At 37.8% G+C, this 18,542-nt stretch overlaps 1 protein-coding gene across 2 annotated transcripts; it reads left to right on the forward strand.

Annotated features, from left to right (window-relative positions):
- The first annotated feature begins 902 nt into the window (after nt 1-902).
- Nucleotides 903-17,469, forward strand: LOC133639460 (CMRF35-like molecule 1). 2 transcript variants are annotated; one of them, XM_062032763.1, is made up of 5 exons: nt 903-1,001; nt 1,104-1,421; nt 1,494-1,625; nt 6,719-6,858; nt 16,788-17,469. In XM_062032763.1, exons 1-5 carry the CDS (start codon nt 938-940, stop codon nt 16,974-16,976), a joined length of 843 nt encoding a protein of 280 aa, XP_061888747.1. In that variant the 5' UTR covers nt 903-937; the 3' UTR covers nt 16,977-17,469. The 2 variants fall into 2 exon arrangements, with proteins under 2 accessions (XP_061888747.1, XP_061888746.1); XM_062032762.1 differs by having other exon boundaries at nt 906-1,001; nt 1,101-1,421.
- The last annotated feature ends 1,073 nt before the right edge of the window (nt 17,470-18,542 follow it).

The raw sequence follows: 18,542 nt of genomic DNA on the forward strand, positions 1-18,542 counted from the left end.
CTCCGGCTTATTAGTGATTCCCAGAGCCAAAAAAAAGTCTGCGGGCTATAGAGCGTTTTCTATTCGGGCTCCAGTACTCTGGAATGCCCTCCCGGTAACAGTTAGAGATGCTACCTCAGTAGAAGCATTTAAGTCCCATCTTAAAACTCATTTGTATAATCTAGCCTTTAAATAGACCCCCCTTTTTTAGACCAGTTGATCTGCCGTTTTTCCTTGCCCGTATGTGGGCTCTGTACCGAGGATGTCGTTGTGGCTTGTACAGCCCTTTGAGACACTTGTGATTTAGGGCTATATAAATAAACATTGATTGATATATATATATATATATATATATATATATATATATATATATATATATATATATATATATATATATATATATATATATATATATTGTCTTTATAATCCGTTTTTTCATTTAACATCAATTAACATTGATGTTCATCAACATTTAACATTGTCACGTTATCGATGGGAAAATTCATTTTTTAGACAATATGATTTGCCTGAGCGGCTAGGAGACACCAAGAGTAACAAGCGGTAGAAAAAGGATTAGAAAGGAAAGATTTAAAAAAATTTAAAAAATTAAAAATAAAAATAAAATACTTTTTTTTTTAAACTTGGGACTTCCCGTGGGCCGGATTTTGGATGCTGGGAGGCCGGATCCGGCCCGCAGGCCGTAGTTTGGGTACCCATGATATAGTCCAATATCCTGCAACTGTGTGTAATAGACACACAACAGGAATGCAGGTGAGGCACTTTGAAGCACACACATCTGGCTGCACCTTCGTGTCTGAGCCAAAAGAGAGCGCCATAAACGAGAACATGAGGAAGCTCTTCTCTGGGCAGGTTCTCACCGCAGCTTTAAAGTCAAGTTCAGGAAGCCTCCTTTCTCTTTGTGTGCACGGAGAGTACCCCCCTGATCAGGTAAGATTCAATGGCCACTAACAGCAGGCGCTTCGGAATATGGCGCATACGCGTGGCCACCTTTTTTCTGTGCGGTAAGAATTTTTCAAAGCCTGGCGTCAACTCCATATGTAGGATATAGAATGAATGTGGTGGGCTAAAATCTAATATGCTGTTACTCACGTTTTATTTAGCAGGTGCGTGGACTGGGGGAGTGGCTGACAATGTGGAAGGTTTGGAAGGAGCTGAAGTGTCCTTCCAGTGCCAACACCAATATGCATCTCAGTCAACTAAATACTTGTGCAGGGATCCGTGCAAGACCCAGCAGGACATAGTGGCTCAAGTACAACCTGGAAAAAGAGCCACAAAAGGTAAACTATGTCTGGATGATGCGGGGAATGGAGTCTTCAATGTGACCTTTAAGCAACTCCAGCTGTCAGACTCGGGGACTTACTGGTGCGCTGTGGAAAGGCTCGGGTTCGACACCTACATTGAAATGAAGCTACAAGTCAAAGGTCTTTCTTTGTTACTTATATTAAATTACTTTAACCCCGTTTGCTCTTTATTAAATGGCATGATCCATACAGCTGTTGGAGTCCACCCGGCTGTTGGAGACCATACAACGACATCTGTACTGATCAGGTCTATCACATATTGGACCACTTACACTTCTGCGCAAACAACACCTGAAATGGACCTGGGTGCAAACTGGCCTACAGGTAAGAAGGTTTAATTCAAGACGAACCATTCACCGACTAGCATCTTTCTATATGATACCTTACTTTACCTGACAGGCTCTGGATGTTTGCTTTCATTTAGTCCCTTAGGGTTCCATTCTTTCATGCACGCAAGTGAAAATCCTCTGCAGTTGCACGGATTCTAGCCCCCTCCATTTAACTTAAGTACCTGCCTTCATCTAAAACAGTGTTTTTCAACCGTGCCCTGGGAAATTATGCAACTTCACCTAATTGGTCCAAAAAATAGTTTTTGCAAATCAATAATTATAATCTGCAAATAATGGGCCGTTGCTTAGTGTCTGTGTTGTGTAGAACTCAGCAGGGTATCCACGTAATACTCCATGTCAGTAGGTGGCAGCAGGTAGTTCATTGCTTTGTAAAAGTCGGAATGTGTCGGGTGAGACGAGGATGGTTTGTTGTGATCCCAATATGCAGACCAAAGTGGGAGGCAGCGTGCAGGTAAAAAGGTATGTAATGCTTAAACCAAAAATGAACAAAAGGGAAAGGGGAAGGAAAAGGCAATGGCTATGCAAAACGAAAGTAAAACTGAACTGGCTACAAAGTAAACAGAAACAAAATGCTGGACGACAGCAAAAACTTACGGCGTCCACAAAGTACAGGTCTACAAGATCTAAGTGATATAGCGTGCGCAAACTGTAAAATTGCGTGTTATGTGCCCTTTGCAGTCATGTTATTGTGCTGTCCAACCTGTGTGCGATGTTGTTGAACTATGACAGCACACGTCTATAATACAGTATGTAACACCATTTATGCAATATAGAATCACAATCTGTAGAGCAATACAGAAACTATTTTAGCACACCTAGGGAAGTGGTGGTGGACCGTCACAACAGCAGTGCATTCATGCGTGTGATCTAAATGCAAGAAAATACATATGACAAGTAATGTTTTCATATAGGAGATATTTATTAATAATATATTTCCAAAATGAAAAAAACGAACAGCATTAAAAAAAACGCCAGGAGTCAGCAAAAACTCATCAATTAAATGTGTTTAGTTCAGTCCCTTAAGTCAGTGGTTCTCAAATGGGGGTACGTGTACCCCTGGGGGTACTTGAAGGTATGCCAAGGGGTACGTGAGAATTTTTAAAAATATTCTAAAAATAGCAACAATTCAAAAATCCTTTATAAATATAAATAAAAACCTATCTTTTTTTCCAAATAGTTCAAGAAAGACCACTACAAATGAGCAATATTTTGCACTGTTATACAATTTAATAAATCAGAAACTGATGACATGGTGCTGTATTTTACTTCTTTATCTCTTTTTGTCAACCAAAAATTCTTTGCTCTGATTAGGGGATACTTGAATAAAAAAAAAATTCACAGGGGGTACATCACTGAAAAAAGGTTGAGAACCACTGCCTTAAGTCATACAGCAGCTATACATTTATAAAATAAAATGACTGAAAAGACAATATGTCTATCTCAGGGCATTCATTTAATCACAACTGGACTCCTTGGTTTGTTTGACAAAGGAACCAAACAGTCCAGTTGAATGCCCTGACTATGACCTGGATGAATGAGAACATTCATAGACACAATATGTCTAATATTTTTTATTTATGACAGTCCAAGTAGTGTTCATATTTAGTCTCAATGGGCCCCATTCAGCAATAAGTTCCTAACATTTCCTCTTATCTTTCTTCCTAAGAGGAGTCCATTCAAATTCATGACGTGTTTCTAAATGCCCAAATTGTTCCCACCTGCTGTTCTTAAGTTGCTGAATGCCAAATGGTTAGCGCGTGCATGTCTATCATAATTTGCATATAAACACGCCCTTATTTCCCCAATATGCATAGGTAAAAGCCCTTACTTAATACCATAATTTGCATAGGTAAACGCCCTTAATTCCCCATATAAGGGCAAAATTCCGGCGGAAAAGCCAAACATCAAACACACGGAGAAAACACAAACAGATTACAAAAGAGAAATTCGTATTATCCCGCAGACGAAATACATCATGTCAAAACGTAAGTTTAAGAAAGGGGGGACTGCTATCGATAGCCTAAAGCGTTCAAATAAATATTCGTCACTTCGGGCAAATAGGTTGACATGGTCGTGAAATATCCGCTCCCTCCCCAGGGCACGATCTGCGGCATCTTGCAGTAGCAGCAAAAGCATTGCCATTGTGTGCGCATGTGTGTGTGTGTGTGTGTGTGTGTGTGTGTGTGTGTGGGTGTGTGCGCGCACACGCACCCGGTATTTTGAAATGTCTATATATTGCTCATTTTGCTATTTGTCTGTCTGTCTGTCGTCTTATCTATATCTATATCTATATCTATCTATGATATTAATTTAACATTAGACAATGGAACTTGTCACACTTAAGAACAAATAGGCCTCCCAAAGAGTGCTCTGGAGCACTCATAGATTTTGTTCTTGCCTACGCACAAATCCCTGCTAAGAAAACATTGGTGAATACAAAAATCTCTTGAAAAACTTCGTAAGTGGGTCTAAGAACAAAATGTGTTCTTAAGAACGGTTGCTGAATGGAGCCCACTGTCCTTGCTTTTCCTGTCATTATGTATTGTCCCTACTATTCTAACTTACTCTTATCCATCTATAATTGTTAATACATTCACTTTCAGTAACTTTAAATAATTTATTCCTATTTGTATCCTTGTTTTAAACATTTTATATCTCTCTTTTTAATAATGATGAGGATTTTAATCTACTTTTAACACCCTTTGTTGTTGTCTAAAATATGTATTGAATATGCTTTGGTTCCACAGTCACATTTACTTTCTGCATTTGTCTGAAATATGTTTGTTTGAAATTATTTATTTATTATTCTTATTGGTATTTGTTTTCAACACCTTCCTTTACTTCACACAGGAAGTGAACAAAATGTAAACAAATCAAAGTTATGGAATTATTGAATTATTGGTGTGGAGAAGGCGCAAGATTAAAATATAAACTTTGCTTCTTCCTACTACTTTTCAGACATATTGACGTACAGTATGTTCCTAATGTAACTTGTTAGGCATGTCTGACACAAATAAACCACACCACACGATACCGTAAAAACGAAGGCTACGAGTAAAACTGTGGGATTTAATCATTGTGCAGTTGTGAAGAAAACCTTCCTGTTGTTCCTTAGTACTCAGGGCCTGCAAAGACTCACAATAAATGTTGTTTAACCGAAAGACTCAGTAAAACACTGGTCAACAAGAGGGCCTTCATACCTAGATTTTATTATTAATCTTTCTTTATCGCTATTACTAGTTGTTTTTTCCCCATTAGTGAATAGAGGTAGAGGATGTGAAGATAACCTCAGAGAGACAAAACAGAAGTGGTCTTAGGTCGGGTGAAAAAGTTGCGTTTAAGACCGACTATTGAAGACGATCAGATCTCATTACAATTTGCAATACAGCACTTTACAGTGATAGAATATACATTTCCCTTTTTTTTTTTTTTTCCACTTTATGTGGAATGTGTTATTTGAATAAACCAACCTGCCGGAAATTAGAAATATATATATATATATATATATATATATATATATATATATATATATATATATATATATATATATATATATATATATATATATATATATATATATATATATATATATATATATATATATATATTTAAACCATATTTTCCGGATTATAGCGCACATCCATTAACTTTTAGAAGAAACTTTTTTTTTTCCCACTATAAGTCACGGGTATATACAGTGTGTAATGAGTTATTTACATGGAAATATTTTGTAAATATTTATATACATGCCTGTAACATGGCAGTAAAACGGCTGATCGGACAAAACGTCATCATCATGGACCCACTGGCTGTGGAAGCTCGCTCTCCAGTCAGCGAAACGGACTCATAGTCCACTGTGATGAATTTACAAAACTGAAACAATACAAAAAGAATGGCATTGTAAGTTAATTATATATATAATATATTATATATATTATATTATTTATTATTATTACTGTCTATTGTGAGCGAACTGTGGTGCTGAATTTCAATAAAGTACTTTCTATTCTATTCTATTCTATAATATGAACAAAGACGCCCGTAAACGTGTTAGCATATTAGCTAATGCCAACAACACTAGCTTCATTACATTACGATAGCATGTATAAATATGCATGAAAACAGTCCTACAGACATTACACAGTGAATGGTTTGGACTTAGACTTAGACAAACTTTATTGATCAACAAAGGAAATTGTTCCACACAGTAGCTCAGTTACAAAGGATGGAAAGGGTAAGGATGGGAAGGATAATGCAGGTATAAAGTAGACTAAAAATGTACCATAGTAGCAATATAATATATAACATATATGTACTATTTACATATTATTTTTACAGTCTATAATATATACTGTTATATTATATTATTATATTATGTAATATATAATATTATATACTATTATATAATATTATATAATTTTGTATATAATATATACAATATATAACAAATCCCAAATACCATGTACAAAATTACAGTATATGTAACAGCTGCAGCAAAAAAAAAAAGGCAGCATAAAATAGACAGCAGAAAATATACATTATAAATGAAGAGAGGTACTGTAGCTAACATAGAAGTGGTCAGGTAATAGACATATATCATCTATTGCTGCATGGCGAGTTTAGTAAGTATAAACAATTTTAGTTATACAGTAAAACTTAAAAACGTCGCTTGGAGTGATGAATGAAGAATCCAAACGAGCAGAAACGCTATGGACGGCTAGAAGATGGAACGGCGCTTGTGCTTCCGGTTAAAAGCTTAGTCGAAACAGAAGGGCAATGCAGCACAACCGTACCTGCAGTGAGTGAACTTCTTCAAAAGATGGCGCGTAGCACAAACAATAACACACCTAATCAGTTTCTTTGCTTGTTTTTGTTTTTTTTAACTATTTGCAATACAGCCATACTTTTATAAGCTGCATGGTTAAAAAGAGCAACTTATGGTTTTATTTATTTATTTTATTTTATTTGCATGTGTGCACTAATGTTGTAGCCTTTAATGTGAATATAATTTGGCGACACGTTCTAACTTTTACAATGGCTTACCCTTATTTTCTCTCTTTTGATCAGCTGCTCTTTGGTATGGTATTGCTGGGGCAGGTGCGGTGCTTTTTACCTTGGTGGTTGCTGGGACCTTCAGGAAGTGCAGATCACAAGTGAAACCACAAGCGGTTATCAGCAACAGTGCAGACAATGTCGTCGACGAAGAGGTAAAACAAGACACTTTCGTGTTCCCACACACTAAAAAAATGCTGGGTTATTTTGATAACCCAATTTATGGGTTAAATTTTTTAGTTCTTTTTATGAAGAGCAATCCATTTTTTGGGTTATAAGGGTACTATTTTAACTCAATTTCTGGGTTTTCAAAACTATGAACTATTTTTGGGTTGTCTTTCAATGAGTGACACATTTCTGGGTAAAAGGCCTTTTTTTTTAAAAATTAAAAATGTACTTTTTTCTTGAAGGGAATTTTATTAAGGATTAATCCCATTAACATTATTTACAATCGCACATCTTATGTACATGAAAATATTTGAGCATGCTGTATAGAACTACTATGACCATACACGGCAATTCTTGTAAAAAATAATGTCACTCATATCTTGCTTTTGAGTATATTTTAATGGAATAAAAATAATTTCGATCAGTAGTTGGGAAGGAGTAGGACAAACCAGCAGTAGAATTTATGAATTTTAACCAATTATTGGGTCAAGGAGCGCTAAACTGCACAACCCAATAGTTGGGTTTGGAATAACTGAAGGACATGGGAAATAAAAGCCATCATTAATACCTTAAAAGAAAAAAAACTAGGTTCCATTGGGCTGAGGATAATAAATTATGGACTAAGCATGACCGGATGAAAGTCATATTCAGTGATGAATCGCAAATTTGCTTTGTTTGGTGTCGTTCTGATGAGATTTATGAAGACGACTGCCTGAAGAAAACACGTAAATGTCCACAGTCATTGATGACATGTCAGTAATGGCCCTGGGCAGATGGCTGTTACATCTTCAATAAATGCAAACGTTTAAATTGACATTTTGGACACTTTTCTTATTCTATCATGGAACGCAAATGGCGCGCGACTAAACTTGAGGTTTTCCATCAAGCATGGAGTGATAGTTTAATAACGTATAAACGCATGCTTACCTTAGCTAAAGCTAAATACTACTCAAATCTCATCCGCCTCAACAAAAACGATCCTAAATTTCTGTTTAGTACAGTAGCATCGCTAACCCAACAAGGGACTCCTCCCAGTAGCTCCACCCACTCGGCAGATGATTTTATGAATTTCTTTAATAAGAAAATTGAACTCATTAGAAAGGAGATTAAAGACAACGCATCCCAGCTACAACTGGGCTCTATTAACACAAATACGACTGTATATACGACGGATACTGCCCTCCAAAATAGTCTCTCTATTTTTGATGAAATAACATTAGAGGAATTATTACAGCGTGTAAGTGGGATAAAACAAACAACATGTTTACTTGACCCACTTCCTGGGAAACTTATCAAGGAACTGTTTGTATTATTAGGTCCATCAGTGTTAAATATTATAAACTTATCACTTTCCTCCGGCACTGTTCCCCTAGCATTCAAAAAAGCGGTTATTCATCCTCTGCTCAAAAGACCTAACCTCGATCCTGACCTCATGGTAAACTACCGACCGGTCTCCCACCTTCCGTTTATTTCCAAAATTCTCGAAAAAACTGTTGCACAGCAGCTAAATGAACACTTAGTGACTAACAATCTCTGTGAACCTTTTCAATCCGGTTTCAGGGCAAATCACTCTACGGAGACAGCCCTCGCAAAAATGACTAATGATCTATTGCTAACGATGGATTCTGATGCGTCATCTATGTTGCTGCTTCTTGATCTTAGCGCCGCTTTCGATACCGTCGATCATAATATTTTATTAGAGCGTATCAAAACACGTATTGGTATGTCAGACTTAGCCTTGTCTTGGTTTAACTCTTATCTTACTGACAGGATGCAGTGCGTCTCCCATAACAATGTGACCTCGGACTATGTCAAGGTAACGTGCGGAGTTCCCCAGGGTTCGGTTCTTGGCCCTGCACTCTTTAGTATTTACATGCTGCCGCTGGGTGACATCATACGCAAGTACGGTGTTAGCTTTCACTGTTATGCTGATGACACCCAACTCTACATGCCCCTAAAGCTGACCAACATGCCGGACTGTAGTCAGCTGGAGGCGTGTCTTAATGAAATTAAACAATGGATGTCCGCTAACTTTTTGCAACTCAACGCTAAGAAAACGGAAATGCTGATTATCGGTCCTGCTCAACACCGACATCTATTTAATAATACCACCTTAACATTTGACAACCAAACAATTAAACAAGGAGACTCGGTAAAGAATCTGGGTATTATCTTCGACCCAACTCTCTCGTTTGAGTCACACATTAAGAGTGTTACTAAAACGGCCTTCTTTCATCTCCGTAATATCGCTAAAATTCGTTCCATCTTGTCCACTAGCGACGCTGAGATCATTATTCATGCGTTCGTTACGTCTCGTCTCGATTACTGTAACGTATTATTTTCGGGCCTCCCTATGTCTAGCATTAAAAGATTACAGTTGGTACAAAATGCGGCTGCAAGGCTTTTGACAAAAACAAGAAAGTTTGATCATATTACGCCTATACTGGCTCACTTGCACTGGCTTCCTGTGCACTTAAGATGCGACTTTAAGGTTTTACTACTTACGTATAAAATATTACACGGTTTAGCTCCAGCCTATCTCGCCGATTGTATTGTACCATATGTCCCGGCAAGAAATCTGCGTTCAAAGAACTCCGGCTTATTAGTGATTCCCAGAGCCAAAAAAAAGTCTGCGGGCTATAGAGCGTTTTCTATTCGGGCTCCAGTACTCTGGAATGCCCTCCCGGTAACAGTTAGAGATGCTACCTCAGTAGAAGCATTTAAGTCCCATCTTAAAACTCATTTGTATAATCTAGCCTTTAAATAGACCCCCCCTTTTTTAGACCAGTTGATCTGCCGTTTCTTTTCTTCTCTCCTCTTCTCCCCTGTCCCTTGCGAGGGGGAGTTGCATAGGTCCGGTGGCCATGGATGAAGTGCTGGCTGTCCAGAGCCGGGACCCCGGGTGGACCACTAGCCTGTGCATCGGTTGGGGACATCTCTGCGCTGCTGACCCGTCTCCGCTCGGGATGGTTTCCTGTTGGCCCCGCTGTGGACTGGACTCCCGCTGATGTGTTGGATCCACTGTGGACTGGACTTTCACAATGTTATGTCAGACCCACTCGACATCCATTGCTTTCGGTCTCCCCTAGAGGGGGGGGGGTTACCCACATATGCGGTCCTCTCCAAGGTTTCTCATAGTCATTCACCGACGTCCCACTGGGGTGAGTTTTTCCTTGCCCGTATGTGGGCTCTGTACCGAGGATGTCGTTGTGGCTTGTGCAGCCCTTTGAGACACTTGTGATTTAGGGCTATATAAATAAACATTGATTGATTGATTGATATCAATCGAAAGGATGTTTGGGGATGATGACATCATTTTTCAAGATGATAATGCATCTTGCCATAAAGCAAAAACTGAACACTTTCCTTGAAGAAAGATACATAAGGTTAATGTCATGGCCTGCCAATAGTCCGGACGTCAATCCAAATGCAAATTTGGGGTGAAAATGGTCCAAAGCTGATCCGTCAACAGCAATCAGAGTAAGTTGGAGCAAGATCAATGAAGAATATTGTTTGTCACTCGGAAAGTTCATGTTTCAGAGACTGCAAGCTGTTATAAAAGCCAGAGGTGGTGCAACAAAGTACTAATGTGTTGTTTTTTGTTGTATTTTTTCATGACTCCATCTCTTTCACTTTTCGTGATCTTAAAAATAAAACTGTTACTGACGACTACAATTCACATTCTTTATTTCTTAGTGTTTCTTAAAGCCGGAAAGTTGTTGTTTTGAATGACTATAGTTTTGAACTGAATGAACATCCTTCAAGTCTGGTGATTCCATAATTTCCCAGGGGTTGTATCATACGGCTCAGATGATAGAGAGGTCGTCCAGAAAGTTGGGGGTTCCCAGTACGAATCCAGCTTCCACCATCTCAGTCACTGCCGTTGTGTCCTTGGGCAAGACACTACACCACCTTGCTCCCAGTGCAATTCACCCTGGTGTATCAATGTGTGTGGCAGGACTGCCTTGCAAAAGAGATCCTTAAAATAAATAGTAAATAAAGGTAAAAACAACAACACATTCTGTCGTTATCATATAGTACTTGGGAGAAGCAATTGCATTAGTTATAGTACCGTATTTTTCTGAGTATAAGTCTCACCGGAGTATAAGTCGCACCTGCCGTATAAGTCGCATTTTTTGGGGAAATGTATTTGATAAAACCCAACACCAAGAATAGACATTTGAAAGGCAATTTAAAATAAATAAAGAATAGTGAACAACAGGCTGAATAAGTGTACGTTATATGACGCATAAATAACCAACTGAGAACGTGCCTGGTATGTTAACGTAACATATTATGGTAAGAGTCATTCAAATAACTATAACATATAGAACATGCTATACTAGGCTGACCATACGTCCTCTTTTCCCCGGACATGTCCTCTTTTGCGGTGGTGTCCGGGCGGGGTTTCTTAAATGCCTCAAATGTCCGGCATTTTGAATTAGGGTTGCGTGTATTTTCAAAGTACGTTCAGGGTTAAGTTAAGAAGGGGTTAAAAAAAACTGAAGGTGCGCGCACGTAGCAACATTCGTGAGGGAGGGGCAGAGACACAGAGGTGGAGAGAGACATAAATGCAACTTCACGGATGATTTGCGGGAAAAGTATTCGTGTTTTCGTCCTGGCCGTGACACATGGAAGGCAGAATGCACTGTGTGCAAAGCAGGAATGTGTGTATCTGTGGCAAATAAAGGGGCCAACGATCTACAAGCCCATATCGACACTACAAAGCACAAAACAGCTGTGCAGGGCGAGAGCTCGTCTGCTGTTTTTTGTTTAAATGTAATTAACTTGTTTTGAGGCATTATTTATGTTTAGATTATATACAAGAGGTTATTTTGAATATTTCTACCTCTGCACTTTTTTTTTTCCAAAACTGTGAATGTTACAGAATATAAGTGTGACTTATTTTGTTATACTGTCAAGCAGTGTTGGCGTTAACACACTTTTTGTGTCTTTTTAACGCATTGAAATCAGAAAGGACGCAGATTATACATTTTTTTAATTTTTTTTTTTACCATTTGTGGCCCACAGCTAATGTTTTAAAGGCCCACGGCACATTCTAAAAAATACTATTAAAATGAACAAAAACATATCAAAAGTAAAATAAAAAAGCTTAAAGGTGAAATGTAATTTAGAAAAAATTGCAATGTTGACTAATAAAACAAAGCTGTTTTTTTTCTTTCAAACTGTCATTGCTCAAAACATAATATTGAATCAAAATCAATGTTATTATGAATTGTTGACCTATCCAAGGTTCCGATTACTTCACATCAAATACTCCACTTTGAAAAATATTTTTGGTGGAAGATTTTGCATATTTTGTGTGTTTGCCATAAAAAACATAGCTTTGTTTGACAAAAAAGAGCGGAAAACAAACAAACACAAAAAAACAACATAAAAAAAACTAAAACATTTTGAAATGAGGAATAGATCCGAAGTGGATGTAGACTCCAGAGATTTAAGCGTTAAATATAAAATGTATGTATGCCCTGGCACACTATTATCATCATTTCATGACCCAAGCAAAACACTTTTTACACTTTTATACTGAAATAAATACACCTACAGCTTAATAAATAAAAACATAGAAAAAACTAGCAGCAGTGGTAAAGTTTAGATCCATGAAGGAAAGAAGAAAGTGAATGCATTTGTATAACTGAATACATTTACATAGGCATACACATTTGTTTTCTTTTGTATTATCTTTTTTAATGAATTAAGTAACGTTTATGACAACCTTTTTCCAAAACACAATATAGAATGTGCGATATAACAGGATAATGCATACATTTGTCATTTGTTTTCAAAACGCTTACAAAAAAGTGGGACCCCAAAAATTTACTGTGGGACCCCATTTTTATGACTTGATGGGGTCCTTGGGACCCCATTTTGAAAATTCCTAGCGCCAACACTGCTGTTAACAGAGGAGAAAAAACGCTTTATTTAAAAAAATATATTATTTATAAAGCAAGTTCGAGTATCATTGGCAAATTTTCACCTAGTCCCGGCTTTGGCACGCATATATGTGTCCTCATTTTGGGATTTCACAATATGGTCAGCCTATGCTATACGTTTACCAAACAATCTGTCACTCCTAATCGCTAAATCCCATGAAATCTTATACGTCTAGTCTCTTACGTGAATGAGCTAAATAATATTATTTGATATTTTACGCCAACACAGATAGAATAAGCGGTAGAAAATGGATGGATGGATGATATTTTACGCGAATGTGTTAATAACTTCACACTTAAGTCGCTCCTGAGTGTAAGTCGCACCTCCGGCCAAACTATGAAAAAAACTGCGACCTATAGTCCGAACAATACGGTATTCTTGGGTATGTTGTGCGCTTACACTTACTGTATGTGTGTGTGTGTCATCGTTTTGTGCAACGGCCATCTTTTTCAAAGGGGAAGTGTGCCTTGCTTGGGCGCTCACTCATAACCAGTTCTTCTCAAATAGTGGGGCGGGCGCTTTTTATCAGTATCATGCACTATCATGCTTCAAACCTAGCCACCCATGTATTTTCTACCACTTTTCCTTTTCGCCACTTTGAAAAGCTGTGCACTAAAAAACAAAAATAAAAATCAGCCCAAATTGTTTTATTCATTTTTTGTTTTGTAGATTAAAGTGTGTTACTTATTGTGCCCCTGAGTTAATGTTGTTGATCAATTAGCAATTATTTATTATTTCTATCATTATTTTATTTTTTTAGTATCACATGTTTCAAGTTGGTCAAAAATCTAAATAAGAATGTATTTATTTTAATGCACTTTAAATATTTTCTGTCACAGACTAAAACATCCATCCATCCATTTTCTACCGCTTGACCCTCTAAAATAATGTTAATAAAATTATTATTTAACAGAAAACTGAAACAAAAAATACAAACCCCAAAACCAGTGAAGTTTGCCCGTTGTGTAAATTGTAAATAAAAACAGAATACAATGATTTGCAAATCCTTTTCAACCTATATTCAAATGAATAGACTGCAAAGACAAGATACTTAAAATTCGAACTGGAAAACTTTGTTATTTTTTGCAAATATTAGCTCATTTGAAATGTGATGCCTGCAACATGTTTAAAAAAAGCTGGCACAAGTGTCAAAAAAGACTGAGAAAGTTGAGGAATGCTCTTCAAACACTTATTTGGAACATCCCACAGGTGAACAGGCTAATAGGGAACAGAAATCACTGCACGTAAGCGATGATATTACGGTCCTTTGATCCCTCAGGCGGTACTGCATCAAAAAGGGACATCAGTGTGTAAAGGATATCACCCCATGGCCTCAGGAACACTTCAGAAAACCACTGTCAGTTACTACAGTTTGTCGCTTTATCTGTAAGTGCAAGTTAAAACTCTACTATGCAAAGTGAAAGCCATTTATCAACAACACCCAGAAACACCGCCGGCTTCGCTGGGCCCGAACTCATCTAAGATAGACTGATGCAAAGTGAAAAAAGTGTTCTGTGGTCTGACGAGTCCACATTTCAAATTGTTTTTGGAAACTGTGGACGTTGTGTCCTCCGGACCAAAAAGGAAAAGAACCATCTAGATTGTTATAGGCGCAAAGTTGAAAAGCCAGCATGTGTGATGGTATGGGGGTGTATTAGTGCCCAAGACATGGGTAACTTACACATCTGTGAAGGCGCCATTAATGCTGAAAGGTACATACAGGTTTTGGAGCAACATATGTTGCCATCCAAGCAACGTTACCATGGACGCCCCTGCTTATTTCAGCAAGACAATGCCAAGCCACGTGTTACAACAGCGTGGCTTCATAGTAAAAGAGTGTGGGTACTAGACTGGCCTGCCTGTAGTCCAGACCTGTCTCCCATTGAAAATGTGTGGCGCATTATGAAGCCTAAAATACCACAACGGGGACCCCCGGACTGTTGAACAACTTAAGCTGTACATCAAGCAAGAATGGGAAAGAATTCCACCTGAAAAGCTTCAAAAATGTGTCTCCTCAGTTCCCAAATGTTTACTGAGTGTTGTTAAAAGGAAAGGCCATGTAACACAGTGATAAAAATGCCCCTGTGCCAACTTTTTTGCAACGTGTTGCTGCCATTAAATTCTGAGTTAATGATTATTAGCAAAAAAACCCAAAAGTTTCTCAGTTCGAACTTTAAATATCTTGTCTTTGCAGTCTATTCAATTGAATATAAGTTGAAAAGGATTTGCAAATCATTGTATTCTGCCAACTTCACTGGTTTTGGAGTTTGTACTTGAGAAGTATTGCAAATAGCAATGTGTACCCAAACATGGTATGACTGGCCTAGTGAAAGTATGCAACGGTCAGATATTTAAAAGCAATGAATAAAGGAGACCCAGTGGAACGCTCAAAGCTGCAAACATTCTTGACTCTAATTGTAAAGAGAAGTCAACCACTGTAATAAAACACATCATGATTACAACTTTAGATGACACAACTTTTTAATGGTGTTTGATTTTGGATGTTCCACTGCAATAATATGAGCTGTTTACATAGGGCAAGGCTATTCAACTGGTGGGGCCACATGTAAACAAACGTTTCATTTTGGCCCACCGAACATCACCCAAATAGGTTTGATGAAACCATTCATCGTCTGTCCTCCTCTTGATAAAATAGCAACCTTGCAATTATTAGCAGTAGTGCTCTTGGAATCCTTCGTTGTAAAATGTCGGCAAACTTCGGAGCGCTTCTTCTGCCCAAGCGCCCTCCATGTTGCTATCTGACCTCACTACGCACGTTGCGTAAATGACGCCATTCCCCCGCAATAATTGTTAAGGGAATCGTTGAAGAAAAATGGCAAGCTATTCCAAGGAATTCATTCACTAAGATTCCCATCCTTCATAATATCATATATTCATACAGTATAGGAGATGTATTATTAATAGAGATGTCCGATAATGGCTTATTTGCCGATATCCGATATTCCGATATTGTCCAACTCTTAATTACCGATTCCGATATCAACCGATACCGATACATACAGTCGTGGAATTAACACATTATTATGCCTAATTTTGTTGTGATGCCCCGCTGGATGCATTAAACAATGTAACAAGGTTTTCCAAAATAAATCAACTCAAGTTATGGAAAAAAATGCCAACATGGCACTGCCATATTTATTATTGAAGTCACAAAGTGCATTATTTTTTTTAACATGCCTCAAAACAGCAGCTTGGAATTTGGGACATGCTCTCGCTGAGAGAGCATGAGGAGGTTGAGGTGGGCGGGGTTGGGGGTTGGGGGGTAGGGGGTAGCGGGGGGTGTATATTGTAGCGTCCCGGAAGAGTTAGTGCTGCAAGGGGTTCTGGGTATTTGTTGTGTTGTGTTTATGTTGTGTTACGGTGCGGATGTTCTCCCGAAATGTGTTTGTCATTCTTGTTTGGTGTGGGTTCACAGTGTGGCGCATATTTGTAACAGTGTTAAAGTTGTTTATACGGCTACCCTCAGTGTGAGCTGTATGGCTGTTGACCAAGTATGCATGGCATTCACTTGTGTGTGTGAAAAGCCGTAGATATTATGTGACTGGGCCGGCACGCAAAGGCAGTGCCTTTAAGGTTTATTGGCGCTCTGTGCTTCTCCCTACGTCCGTGTACCACTCTGTACAGCGGTGTTTTAAATAGTCATACATTTTACTTTTTGAAACTGATACCGGACATCTCTACTATTTAGCACTTGTTTTTTTTCTTTGTAGATCAGACCCTGAGTGTTTTCACTTTTTCAAGCCTTTTTTAACATTCCGCACTAAAGAAATAATGCATGTATTTCTGATTTGGGCTGATATCGTATTGGATCAGTATCAATACTAGAGGCTCCAATAACTGAACACCACTACAGTCTACTACTGCACGTAAAACCATATAGACTATTCGTTAAGTGTCTTTTTTAACTTTTAACACATATTTTTCTTTTTTTGTCACACAGGAAAACGTTTACGTCAACACTAGAGAAGAACTACGGTCTATGAAGAGAAATCCAGCACAGACGTTCTCTGATGGTCACCAATCAAACCTGGACCCACCAACTCATCCCATCTATGCAAATGTTATCAACACCAAATATTCTGCTGGTTCCACCTGCTTAGCTGCAAAAGTCCAACATTTATACACCTAGATGTTGTCACATAATTTTACACACATACTACTGTGTGTAAAATGTGAGTTAACATGTGCTTTGTAAATAAATTTGCTCGTGCAAATAAAACGCAAATAGCTTGCCTCTTCTTTGTTTTTGTCAAAGTAGAATCTCTCATAGTGACAAAGGTTGGAGAGCTGCCCACCGACTGTAAAGGTTGAAGTTAAGCAGGAAAGAGTTCTAATTAGGAAAACCTGTAAATGTTTGTATTTTGCACAACATTTTTTTAATATTGAATTAATTATTTGCCATGTATCTGTATTGCTCAAAAACCTGCACATCTAATTGAATTCTGGTTGGAGTGAAATACTGTACTATACAAATTAGTACAGTCAAAAATAACAAGTTCACGCACGTGATTAAGCAATAGATTATTGCTTTAATCATGTATATATGTAGATTAATCATTAATTTTTTTTTACCTTAACCATAGATGGTTACCTGAATGGTGGCACGGGTTGCTTTATGGTCAGCGATCAAATCAATGCATTAGGGTTGTCTCGATACCAAAATGTATTTCGATACTTTTCTAAATAAAAGGGACAACAACAAAAATGGCATTATTGGCTTTATTTTAACAACAAATCTTAGGGTACATTATACACATGTTTCTTATTGCAAATAAAGAAAAATTTTGTCCTTAAATAAAATAGTGAACATACTAGACAACTTGTCTTTTAGTAGTAAGTAAACAAACAAAGGCTCCTAATTAGTCTGCTGACGTATGCAGTAACATATTGTGTCATTTATCATTTTATTATTTTGTCAAAATTATAAAGGATAAGCTGTAAAAATTGATTATTAATTTACTTGTTCACTTACTGTTAATATCTGCTTGTTTTCCGTTTCAACATGATCTATCTACACTTCTGTTAAAATGTAATAATCACTTATTCTTCTGTTGTTTGATAGTTTACATTAGTTTTGGATAATACCACAAATTTAGGTATTGATCCGATTCCAAGCAGTTACAGGGTCATACATTGGTCATATTCAAAGTCCTCATGTGTCCTGGGACGTATTTCCTGAGTTTATAAACATAATATGAATTTAAAATGTTTTTTTTTTTTTTTTTGTGTCAATACAAAATATTTATGTAATCATAGTAGCATTGACTAGATACGCTCTTGTACTTGGTATCATTACAGTGGATGTCAGGTGTAGATCCACCCATGGCATTTGTGTACATTGTGACGCCGGTGAGCTATTGTATCCTCCTACGGTGTGTAGTGAAGCATGTTTAGCTATTCCTCGTCCTGCAGGGATGATACTTGTAAGAAAACTCACTTTATTTGTCGCCATGGAGGCAAGGATTAGTGATTTAGAAGTAGCTAAAACACTGCCGTTTGCGGATGGACATTAGCCGCTAACCATGTTTTAAAGCACCTTTTCCTGAGGGCGTTTCAGTGTTATAGCTTCACCTTTATCGTCAGTTTTTAAGCCAAAATGCGGCCGTTCTCCCTTTTCTGTCTACACACTGTGTCTGCTTGTAAGTACTCCGTGATTGTGCGCTGCCGAACATGCTCCACTGCTCGTAAAACCAGC

This window comes from Entelurus aequoreus, linkage group LG22 (genome assembly GCF_033978785.1).
Source record: "Entelurus aequoreus isolate RoL-2023_Sb linkage group LG22, RoL_Eaeq_v1.1, whole genome shotgun sequence".
NCBI lineage: Eukaryota > Metazoa > Chordata > Actinopteri > Syngnathiformes > Syngnathidae > Entelurus > Entelurus aequoreus.